General features: G+C 40.7%; 1 protein-coding gene across 1 annotated transcript in view; it reads right to left on the bottom strand.

The window, feature by feature from the left end:
• The window catches only part of LOC106688268 (uncharacterized), a gene marked incomplete at both ends in the record, with an annotated part of 120,611 nt that extends 110,578 nt beyond the window's left edge, over positions 1 to 10,033 (bottom strand). The window contains 2 exon segments of the mRNA XM_067048095.1: positions 7,825 to 7,978; positions 9,898 to 10,033. Coding sequence (XP_066904196.1) covers positions 7,825 to 7,978; positions 9,898 to 9,989 — 246 coding nt within the window.
• Positions 10,034 to 13,031: the final 2,998 nt, after the last annotated feature.

Genomic DNA, 13,031 nt, shown 5'->3' with positions numbered 1-13,031 from the left:
GGATTAAAACTTCCGACAATGACAATATAAAAACTGAAGTATTCTCTTAATAGATTGTATTACAGAAAATTTAGTTACTTATTCTATTTATTGTTTTGTTTTCTATAGAACTATAGACGATTCGTACAGGCGATGGCCAGGTATCTGGTACCCATCAACAACCTTCTCAAAAAGGGAAATAGGGTGCAGGTGACGCCCGATATAGTGGAAAACATTAGAAAATGCATGGAGGCGCTTCAGAAGGAACCAGTGTTGGCATTACCGGACTTTGAACGTACATTTATCATCACTATGGACGCAAGTGAGTACGCGTTGGGGGCGGTACTGTCGCGGATTGCGAGGGTGGATAGCGACCGGTGGCGTACTCTAGCAGGCGGTTAACAAATGCTGAGACAAGGTACAGCGCACTTGAGCGAGAACTGTTAGGTATTGTGTGGGCGGTAGAACATTTTCGCCCGTATGTTTTCGGGAGGAAATTCCGGGTACATACAGATCACAGACCGCTTCAATGGGTTGCTTAAAGAGTCCTCAGCTAGGGTCACCAGATTGAAGGAAATGCTCAACCAGTACATCATCGTAATCCAGAACAAACCAGGAAAAGAAAATGTAGTCGCTGGCGGGTTATCACGCCCGATCACTGTAAATTGAATAGACGAGGAACAAGCACAAACGTCAGGGGAGGTGAGACAGTTTTTGCGAGAATGGACGCCAGGGGAAGAAGAAACGCAAAGCACTACGGGTAACGTCCATGAGCCATCATCCGAGAACGAAAGCTGCACTGAGGGAAAACCAACTGAGATGGAAGAGCTAGAGGAGGGGGTGAACGATAAATCACACCAAATAATTTAAAAGACAAGGACTTCCGGATCCATGAAGATGGACTTCGCTAAATATGGGAAGACCTCGATCACCACTATTTGGTCGGCACCGGGTGTCAGGAATGATAAGATCTGCCGAGCACTGAAAGATGCATCCAAACCGGGGCGTACATACCATCTATACGTTGGGAATGGAGTGGTTTGGGAGAAGATAAAACGCCTCTGGAGATTGGAGAAAATGGGAATGGATCGAAACTTTGTTCGTTGCCTAATAATGGTGGAAATCGTTCAGGTCAGAGATCAACAGAGGGAGGTCACCTTGGCATACCTCCAGGAGAAGACCAATCACCGAGGCTTGAACGAGACCTACCAAGCCCTGCGACGGAAATATTTCTGGTGAAATATGCGAAAAACGATTCAGGAGAAATTGGGAACTGTGAGGTGTGCCTCAGCACCAAATGCGACCGACACCCACCCAAGGCTACACAAGAGGAGACACCGATGGCGAACACACCGTTAGAGAATTACAAATCGACACTTTCACCTGGAGGGGCTATGGAGTACCGGAAAGGATATCGTCTGATGCGGGACGGGAGTTCGATAACGCCAACGTCAGAGAAGAAATGAAGGCTTTGAAGGTAAGGTGGCATTTAAACACCCCAGGACACCCTAAGAGCAGGGGGGTACAGAGAGGCTCCACGGTACGTTAAGCGATCACTTGCGGGTGTACCAGCTAGATAAGGGCCTGGAACCAGACGAGGCTATGATAAGAGCTATAGCAGCCTATAACCACTTCGTGCATACGGTAACGGGATTCGCTCCATTCGAAATTCTGTTGGGACTTAGAGGGCGCAAACGCGATTACAGAAACCCGGTGATCAACGTGATTTCGTCTATAGTTTCTATAGTATCCGTTGGAATCGCCATTTTCCGGATCACTTCTACCTTATTTGCGTCTGGCCTGACTCCCTATTCCGATATTGTGTGTCCTAAAAAATTTAGCGCCTCCATGCATTTTCTAATTTTCTATTTTTAAATTTCTAAGTTTTCCACCATATCGGGCGTCACTTGCACCCTATTTCCCTTTTTCAGAAGGTTGTTGATGGGTACCAGATACCTGGCCATCGCCGGTATGAAACGTCTATAGTAATTCAGAGCGCCCAACAATCTCCTGATTCCCTTAACATCCGTTGGAATCACCATTTTCCTGATCGCTTCTACCTTATTTGCGTTTGGCCTGACTCCCTGTTCCGATATTGTGTGTCCTAAAAAATTTATCTGGTTTCTTACCAATATTGATTTTTCGCTCGATAACTTTAATCCATATTTCCGGACCAGTTCGAACACCTTGCGCAAGTGGGACATATGTTGTTCTTCCGTTTTGCTACAAACGAGCAGGTCGTCCATGTATACCTGGCACATGGACTCGTCGATTCCCTGTAAGAATTCGTCCATCAATCGTTGGAACGTAATTGGGGCCTTCTTCAGTCCGAAGGGCATCCTCGTAAATTCATAATGCCCCCTTTCGAATGAAAAAGCTGTCTTTTGCTGATCTTCCGGGTGCATCTTGATTTGGTGGTAGCCGGCCTTCAGATCTAAAGTACTAAAGATCGTTGCCCCACCCAGTCTATCTAAGATATCTTCTAGTCTAGGACCTGCCCTACCCCTACCATCACGCCGGAGTCCAGGACACGCTGGCCAGCCACGGAGGAACGAAGACGTCTCTTCAGACAACAGGCGAGATGGTTAAACGAATATGGTGAAATTCGCCCACCGTACACCTCGACGAGGGAGGCGCCCATAGGACGCGGAAGTGGCCGCGACAACGAAACTTCCAACAATCAGGATGGCTCAGATAAGCCAATACAGTCTTGAGACCCCAATGTTCTTTTTATATTATTACAGATAAATGATAAAACCTATCACACTAATATAATTGCCCCTTCAGGAATTAATAACTTATAAATTAAGGAAAATACATGCATGTTGCTAGTTAGCGGAAAGTCTCACAATTTCTAGCCCCCCTTTTCCACACATTAATTATAATCGTAAAATTACACTCGGGACACCTGCAGTATAGCAAGAGAAGGTCCCGATGTAAACAGGGGCTGTTGTATGGGGAGGTACTATCTACGATGATACCCTGTTTTTTCAGATTATCTAACTCTTCCCGAATATGCTGTTTGAGCGCATGTATATAGGCTATATGTATATAGGCATGTATATGTATGTAGGCTATCTCCTCTCTTTTACGTAAGTAATTTTATCTTGTTTCAGGGGGATTTGGTGCATTATTTGCCCGGTCACCCCCAGTAACTCTCCCTCCCCGAAGAAAATATCTGCATATTTGTCCTTTATTTCCTGTCTCCAATCCCCCCCCCTCCTTGGATCGCACCTATCCGTTTGGATTCTCCCATTCGAAGCTCGCGACACCGATATCTCCTCTGCCCCAACCGAATCGTCCACAGAAACTTGTTATTCCTAATCCCCGCACTTGCCTTTCCAAATAGATCGAAACCTATAATAGCCTGATATTCACGGGGCATTTTCTCCACGATATGAACACTGAATAACCCTTCTTCGATCCTCCATTCCCGTAAATCAATGTCCGCCTCCCCTTCTATTCTACAGGGCCCACCCAGTGTGATTAATTGACAATGACATACCTGAACATCCATCTGGAGTTTCCTCTCACCGCTGCTCAGCTTCCTCAGCGCCTCCCGGCACAGGATGGTGTGGGAGCTCCCCATGTCCACGAGCCATCTCACACCGCTCACCTTGATGATAGGCAGACCGCTGATCTCTCCTTTGATGTTGAAAATCTCTAATGTGCGGTCGCCCCTCTCCTGGTACCCATCTCAACTCTCTTGCCTTGATATCCTTCCCTCACTTACTCGGCGCCATCAACTGCTTGGCGGCTTATTGCTCCGTCTTCCTCTTCCTTCCCCCTCTGTTCCTGAGGCTTCTGATGCTTCTGAGGTTTCACTAGAGGACTCACTAGGTCTATAGTCTTCTCGTCTTTTCCGCCGTATCCGCTGGAAATTTATTTCCATCGGTTCCCCTAGTCCCGTCTCTACCCTTTTGTACATATAAGGGCACTGTCGTGCTATGTGGCCTTCATTGCCGCACTAAAAGCACCTAGTGCGGGAGCAATGGGCCACCAGGTGTCCTACTTTTCCGCACCCATGACACTTCCTGTCTTGTTTCCCTCCTCCGTTGCGTATTCTGCCCTGGTTCGGCCGCCTTTCTCTACCTGTGCCTCTGTCTTTACCACTATCTCTGGGTTCTCTTCTCTTCCATGGTGTTGATGGATTCCTAGTGCAGTGGGTTCGGTACATCTCTTTATATACATGCGATCAGCTGATCTCACAACACAGCTGATCTCACAAGTATGTATGTAAATATCATTTATTCTTGTTTATTAAATCGCCATTGTTCATTACTCTATATTATGGCCTGAATTTTTCGATTTTCAGTCGTTTTAATTTGAGAAAAAAGTAGGTTTAAATGGCGAATCGGGTGCCGAAATCCGTACATTAAACGGGGTTAAGTTAAGCTCACTTGCACTCGTCACCCTCACGAACGATGCCTCGATTTTAGATTTTGAAGTAGATTATGACGTGTGTAAAACGCTTTGGGCTGAATATAAAGAACATTAGGACGAGCTGGATTCCGTATACGCGTTCCAGGGAGCTTCTACGATGCCGCCCGATTGGGAAACGGATTACGATATGATCCGAAACGATCTGGAACACGTCGAGGTGCGGTACCGCAAGATTAGGGCTCAACGCAGTTCCGCTGCTCAAGAAGCCAAATCGGGATTTACCAGCCCAACGTACCCCTTCCAACTGCCCAACATTCAGATCCTGAAGTTCGACTGTAAGCTGTCCTCTTGGCCGCGGTTACGGGACACTATTATCGCACATGTCTACGACAGCAAGAACTTAGCTCCCATGAACAAGATGCACTGTTTAAAGAGTGCCCTTAGTGGTGAACCCGCCTCGCTGCTGGCCGGATTTTAATTCGATGCCAGTTTCTATCAGCTGGCTTAGGACGCGCTGGTGCGCATCATATTTGGATGATGTGGGGGAGGGAAACGAGTCGTTTCGGGATTTGGCTTTAGAGGACGAAACGGATGTCTTCCTGTCCACATTGGCTGTCCGAGCTTTGGACCCCGTCATCAGACGGCACTTCGAGCTTACCCATGCAAATAGCGACTTCCCCACCGTCGATGAGTTTATAGCCTTCGTGAGACAGAGATTAATGGTATGCAAGCTGCCTCACGAACTTAATATGCAACACTGTTCCGACGCTCCACGCGAAAAGGCCGGGTTCCCCCGTCGCCATAACTTCGCCAATGTTCGCGCATTTTGTGAGTCATACTCGTATTACGTCCGGGCCTCACAATTGTCATCACGGAGGCAGTGATGAGCACTGCGTGTGCCGTATAGCACGGGTCCACGCGTTCCGCGCCCGCACGTTTGCTACTTGATTCCGGCAGTCAGTACACATTTGTTACTGCCGAGCTCGCGACGAAGATTGGCGGCCAATTGCAATCCTTTGATGGAAGAATCGCCGGTTTAGGAGGTCCTCAAGTCGCCAACATCAAGGGTTCGATAACTTTCAGGCTTCAGTCCACTCTAGACACCACAACGAACTTAATTTAAACGCGCTCGTTGTCGAATGTATCGCCTCCGATATGCCGAGACGACCGGTTCCTTTAAGGGTAATCACCGATTTGTCGCACCACGTTTTGACCGACCCTTCCTTTGGTGTTCCTTTGGCCCCATCGACTTACTCGTCGGCGTAGAGCTATACCCCCGCCTAGTTACTTGTGTCCCCACCAAGGCCTTCGGGGATGGTCACTTATATCTTCTGCCAACGGTACTTGTCAAGATCGTGATGGGGACCTACTCCGATAGTACTTCGGCCACCGGAATCTCGCTCCTCATACGGTTAGATGCAACCGTTTCGAGCCGGAGCAATTTCATTCGAAACCCCAACAAAATCGGTACAGTTAAACGTAGGCGCCCACACCGCAAGCGGAAAAGCAATCGCTCCAACGCATCCTCACACCTCCCATCCTCACAAAAGCTTTATGGCTAGGTCTCGTATTGTTTCCACGCGCTCAGCATCTAACGTCAACTGAGCATTCTTTCGTTACGCTTGGGTTTTTCAGGGAGGGCGGCAGGATTAGCTCTCCGTGAGCAAACCGTTTTGTCCCACATTCGTAATTCGTTATTCGTCTCACAATATAACGATCATTTTCGGTTGGGTTTGGAGTCCCATTACGTTACGTCCAACCTGAGGATCTATATTGATCAGCATCCTCCAATTTAACGACTTCACGTCTTAATTGATTTTAATCTGTGTCTACCAAACATTTCGTACATATAAATTCGTTATAGCCAATTTTCGTTTGTTTCATGGCATGCCTTTTGATTTTTTAATAAATTTAATATATAATGTTTTGTTGTGTGAGTAGGGCGTGTTAGTTCAAATTTCCTTAAATATTTTGTATATTGTACATGTCTCTTTTTAATATTTATTTTCATCTTTATTGTTGCCGACGGACCTTCTTCTCTGAAGTCGGGTTAAGGTACTTTATCTCTTATTGCTCAACAGACTGAGCTTTACCCGTCTCTTTGCTTCTCTATACCTTATACCGTTTCCAATTTGTAAATCCGACGAGCCAAATTTAGGTGGGCGGTATGTCGGATTTAAGTATCTGAATTTTTCGGTTCTTTATTTAATTTATATAGTCGGGGTCGGGGGTCTCATTTTCTGATGCATCCCCCCTTGCCACGGACACCGGAAGACCCCGAAGACGCCACGACTGCAATGCCGCCCCAGCCTAAGCACTATGCAAGCTAGGACCTGGCCTGCCCCTACCATCACGCCGGAGTCCAGGACATGCAGGCCAGCCATCGATCGAGAAAAACGTCTTTCTAAGAAGATACATGGTTTCACCATTTTCGCCGACAGCTGAACCTGGACGAGTGGAGCGAAGAAGACGTGACCCCGCGGCGGCGAAGACGTCACACACAAATAACCCATATTCCGTTATTCATGAGACACCCAATGCTCTGTCTTATATTATACTAATATCTATAAATAATTAAATCTAACACACTAACACTAGTTCCCCTCCAGGGAATCATACTTTATTAGAAGGAAATATAAGTGCCATTAATCAGCAGAAAGTCTCACAATTTTCAACCACTCCACCTTCTGCACTAATTTTAATTATAAAAAATTCAACAGACATTCGGGATACCTGAAGTGAGACACGGACAGGTCCCAATGTATACACCAGTTGTTAATGAAAAAGGTCTACGCCCCAGGCCGGATTCGAACCGGCACCGCCCGCAGATCTCAGACTGATAGACCTGCGTCAAACCATCTGAGCTACGGACAGCCCGAACAAAAGTTTGCACTATTAAGTTTGTCCTTCCTTCACAATTGTTCTAGTTCAACTTAACCTATGTAAGATAGTAATTTGTTTGGACTTGAGGAAAATTTTGATTATTCTGATTCATTCTTAAGTCCCTATTAATGTCAAAGTCTGTAACAACCTTCTTGAACTTCACATTAAAGGTGTTTATGTTGCTCTTCAGAGGATCCTTAATCACTGTATTCTCTGTATAAATAAGAAAGTCGAGTGAAAAAGAAAGGTATGAAGAGAAAGTAGTACAAGTTTCTTGGCAATGAAATAATACCTGCCAATAAGCCCAGAAAAAAATTAAGACATATACCGTCAAGTAAATATCTACAGAATCATCAAAGAGCATCTGTCCACTCTGCAAAATAGAAGCATTGAAAGTAGATATCCCAAAACATGAGTGGACATTAGAAATAATTTCAAATCATCGAAGAAGCCTATAAGCGAAAAATCTAATTTACATTGAGCTGCTTGAAATAAAATGGTGGAAGAACTTTAATGACTGGGGATGAGAAGAAAACAATGTGAAAAATGAAAAAAAAAAATTTTATAAAAAATACTTACATTCAAGGTAATTTTACGATTCCTCATGACTGAATCCCTTAATCCTCTTAAAATATACCCTCTAATATCTGCCTCAAGCATGGCATCAGGATTTTCTTCAGACCAAGATAGAAATTCTTTCAAAGGTATCATTCTGAGAAGAGCTGCATTGTCCCTGAAAAAGTCAATAGATTATAGACCTAGCAAAAAAATAAGTAAATAACAATTTTTTTTGAAAAACAAACATCAACATTTGGAAAAAAAAGAATCTAGAAACATCAGGTGCAAACAAACAGGCAAAGATAAAACATTAGAACCTCACTAGGCCATTCATTGCTGACAATATGGATAAACAAATATAAGAAACGGTAATCAATTTTTTTTTCTAAAATAGATATTAGACCTTAGTAATTAATTATAAATTAACTTCTTCTAACAATTATATGTAAACTTTAATTTTTAAAATCCATCCTATTAGTCTCCATAACTATCCATCCTGCATTTATATTATTAAAACAAATGTTAGAGAACATTCTCACAATGTTTATCCCCTCAGAAATCAAAAGCCCCACAGAGAAAACTCATATGAAACCAAATTTATAACATAATTAATTTAAACTAGAAATCTTAGTTATGTTAACTTTTAGAGCAAGGGTGGGGGGAATAGATGTTCATCAAGGTTCTCCTGGATTAAAATTAAACAATATCCGTCATTCCTAAATTGAGCCAAAAGGAACAATATGAAAAAAAAAAATGAAAAATAACTAATGGTATTTTCAATAATATGGTCAGTTGCACTATAATGTTTAGAGAAATATGAAGTAATAAGGTAAAAAATCACAGTTATAAGCAAAATAATAAGTAAATGAAGTAATTTGGATCAACTTGGATAACAAGTGAGCATTTCAATGTCATTGGACTGTACAACCTAAAAATAAAATTACTGGGCTGAATTCGGTCCATTCTTTCTTATGACCTTAATCATTGGAATTATAAAGCTGACTTATCTTAGTTTAACAAAAGGAAAAAGAAAAAAGAAAGAAATAGATAGGCGCATCACTGCAGAGCTTGTAGATAAAAACCCTGAGAATTCAAAAAATCTTTCACAAATGCCATATTCAAGGCAGCATAAGACACACTACTACAAGGAGAAGTGAAGATCTTCAGAAACCACTGAATTTCTTTCAAGAGGATAGAGCTGTGCAAGAAGCAAAGCTGAAAATGTTAATAGACTCGAAACCTGTAATTTTAACTGAACTGTATCAACATCTTAACAACCCTTTTAGCACTGAGATGCTATAACTGTTTGCAAATATTTTAAATTTATTTTATTTATTTTAAAAATTAAAATTTTTATCTCAATAAAAATCCACTCTTGTATGGTAATTAGCTCTAAGGACATCTGATATTATTCATTTGTTTTTTATTTGGACAACTTTGCCGAAAAAAGCATTTCTCTCTTATAGTCTGTTTTTATATTCCTTTCAGTGGCAAATCCATTAAAAACATCTCACTAATTGACTATAGTTGGTTTTTAGGCTTTGTAAGTAATTCACTATTATTGTATTATTGTATTTTATTTCTCATGATCTGGACTGTTTTTGGAATTCTTGTTTATCTAACAATTTTATAATGAAAGAGTTTATAAGTAATAAAATTACTTTTTCATTTCTTAAGGAAGGCTTGAGCATCATTTCACCCTATACACTTGATAAAAGTTAAGAATTTCTGAAGGATTAGAGGAAAAGTAAAATAAGGGATGGATGAGAGTGAAATAAAGGTTAAAGAAGGCAAACCTTTTATATAATTTAGTGATTATAATAATAATGTATTATAATAAATAGTTATAATGAAAAATCAAACAAAAAAATAAAAGATATTCATTCATAAATAGAAATTTAATGTGAAGAGTGATAAGTATGCTGCGTAATCTAGTAACCCAATATAATTGAACAGCACTATTTTTGAATAAAGCATTCCTCTATCTATTACTAGAACAAATAAGAATTGGAAAGAAAACAAGTTGCGAAACACTAAACATGAAAATTTATTGTATATAAGAAGTAATAGAATTGAGAATATAATGAATTATACCTCATACTATATCTAAAGTTGATAAGCACTTTATTCTTTAACTCTTCGATTCTCTGAACCCTACGGAATTTGTCAGGAATATTTGTCGTCATCAAGTATTCAGACAAATAATAACTCTGCCTGAATATTTTAATACCTGTAACATACTTCAGTGGTAATAAAACATAAAAATCAATATTAACAAGAATTTCATGAAATTTCATCATATGTTTGCATTCATTTGTTCATGAACCAACATTTATAGCGCATATTTTTTAAATTTGGACAATTAAAATTGAAGAGGGTAGGGTAACAGGTATTCACTAATTTAAAAACAAAATAAAATGTTTTATCTGTATTTAAGACATTAAAAAAAATATTTCTCTACTTTTGAATCTCCAAGATCCATGAAATTCATAACAATTTTTGCTTGCTTCATGTTTAAAGAGGTTCATCTCCAATCCAAAATAGAATATATGCTGAAATGGTGATAATGAAAGAACTGTTTCAACTTGTATTAAAAACTTCTTGCGAACCATGCAAGTTGCAAAGCAGTGATTCATTGCTTGTCAGAACTCTCCCCCTTTCTTTCTTGGCATAAAAGGCCTTGCTACAAATAGATTAATAAATATGTTAGTTTCTGAGATAATAACTGTCAGTAATTCACGAATATTTAAAAAGTTTCTTTATGATCTCTAATTCATCTAAAAATGCATATTTTTGTCTCATTAAGGTGTTCTTAAGGTCAGTTCTAACTAAACTGGACACTTCCATATCAACTGCTATTTGTTCGAGTAGAGGCCATGAGTTCCCTTGTAGTTGAGATGATTTTAATAAGCTGTATCTTTTGTTGTCATATCTGTAAAAGTCATATAATATATGCTGAAAAGTTTGTGGAGTTCTTCCATCACACTTACATGTGTCTGAGTTTTGTAAGTGAAATCTCTTGATATTGGTTATTTGGTCAGTGTTCTGTGAGAAATTGAGTCAGTTTGAAATGTGTGTTTTTGGTTATGTTATAGTTTTGTGAATGTATTAGTGTAATGGTCGTCCTTTAGTTGTTTGTTCCACACTTCGATTAAGTCAGTTAGTAAAGTATTTTTAACGTAAGAGGCAGGGACTTAGCTGTATTCACAAGAAAGTTGGTCATCACAATCTGCTGCCTTTGCTAGTGTGTCCCCTCTTTCTTTACCTACAATACCACTGTCCTTTTACCCAAAGAAATCGAGTTTTTATGCCCTGGTTCATTATTTTGATGAAGTTATTATGACTTTGTACTGTAAGTGTGTCTTGAATTTTGTTATTTTTGATGGAATAAATAACTATTTTGTTGTCAGTATAAATGTTGAATATAGATTTTGTGTTGTTTGTTTGTCTTAGTATCTAGTTTGTTGCTTTAAGTACTTTTTTTTTCCGAACCCTCTAAAACAGAAATAAGAAGTGAATTAGTAAGTGCATTACTGTGAAAAAGAAAGTAATTCCAGCTACTTACTGGTATGGTACATACCACATTACATACTAGACCCTTTGTAACTTAATTGTATATAAGATATGTTCAGCAGAAAGAAAATACAGAGGAGATATAAATGGGACTAGTAATGAGATCACTTCATATATTACTTTATTTGACTCCTTAATCCTATATATATACATTTTGCCATTGTTGACAGGGGGAGTCTTAGGATTATGATCAATAATACCTGTACACTGAATATAACTTCCCCCTGCCAGTTTACGGACAACCTCTCGTAAACTCAAAAAAAAAAAATTGAAACGAACATAACTCGAACTTATACTAACTATATATGTACAATAACAACAGAAAGAAAAAAAAGAATCAAAAACACTTTTTCGAAAGACTTCATGCACCTAAAACAAAAATAAAAATACACAGAAGACATTACTAATTCTATTTACAAGACTTCCATATGTACACAATTTTTTATTTTCCTCAATTGGGCAAAGAGAAGAGGAAGAAACACACACACTCACGAACACAACCTGTTACATTTTTGATGAGAGGACACTCCAGGCGCTATGGAGTTACAGTCGCTGGGAACCTTAATTGTTCAACATGAACCGTGCGCTTATCTGATCGATGCATTATCAAATTCATTGGAAAGTTTATCCCCCTATCCTAATTTCCCACTTCCCTGCGAGATTTTTAACCCTCCCGCCCATTCTTCCTAGTAAGTCACAACCTATGATTGCCCTAAAGTCCCGCGACATCTTCTCTACCACATCCACCAGAAGCGTGCCCCCCCCCTTATTCCCCAGTGACTCAACTCTATCTTTGCCTCCCCCTCTACGCTACAGGGACCACCCAGGGTGATTAATCTACAACTATATACCTGCAACTGGGGTGTCTCCTCTCCTTCACACATTCTCTCCAGCGCCTCCCGGCAGAAAATGGTGTTCGAGCTCCCGGTGTCAATAAGGCATCGCACTCCTTCAATGCTGATGATACCGTACCGCTCTTCTCTGACGCTGCAACTCACTAACTTGCGGCCGCCTCTCCGCTGATACGCCCCTCATATTTCCTCCTGACAACTTCCTCCTTCCTCTGTACGCCTCCCTCCTCTTCCGTCCAGCAGGTTTTCCCCTTCTTTTGCCACTTTCCGAGCCTTCAGGAGATCTCCACCTTTTATAAAGTGATTCAATTCACCTACCTCACCCTTGAATTTGTCTAAATCTGAGACAGCCTTCCTTAACTCCTGCGCTGTCCCGGTGCGAACCTTGATCCATTCTAAGGTGGTTGCATGTGCTGCTGCCAAGGTCGTTGTTGGTAGTGGTGGAAGTCCCTGATAGGAAGTCCCCCTTGTTGTGACTCAACCATTACAACTCCAGAAAGATTACTGGGCACTGTTAAAACCGCTGCACTCAGAATATTTTTTTACATAAAATTTCACCCGAAGCCCAAAATGAGAGAGACGTGGGGGTTTGAATAAATGATTAGAGAAAGAAAATACGAAACAAAGGAAAGAAGAGAGAAGAGAAAAAAAACAGTTCGGGTGCTTCGTTCGTCTTACACAATCTAAAAGATCCCGGGTTTCGGCACCAGATATGTTCAGCAGAAAGGAAATACTAAAAAAAAAAGAAATATAAAAAGAACTAGTAATGAACACACGAGATCACTTCATATACTACTTTATTTG

Source organism: Halyomorpha halys, unplaced genomic scaffold (genome assembly GCF_000696795.3).
Source record: "Halyomorpha halys isolate HHAL.00 unplaced genomic scaffold, Hhal_1.1 Scaffold1094.1, whole genome shotgun sequence".
Lineage (NCBI taxonomy): Eukaryota > Metazoa > Arthropoda > Insecta > Hemiptera > Pentatomidae > Halyomorpha > Halyomorpha halys.
The sequence above is the reverse complement of the archived record's forward strand: the minus strand, read 5'-3'. Positions and strand labels throughout refer to the sequence as shown.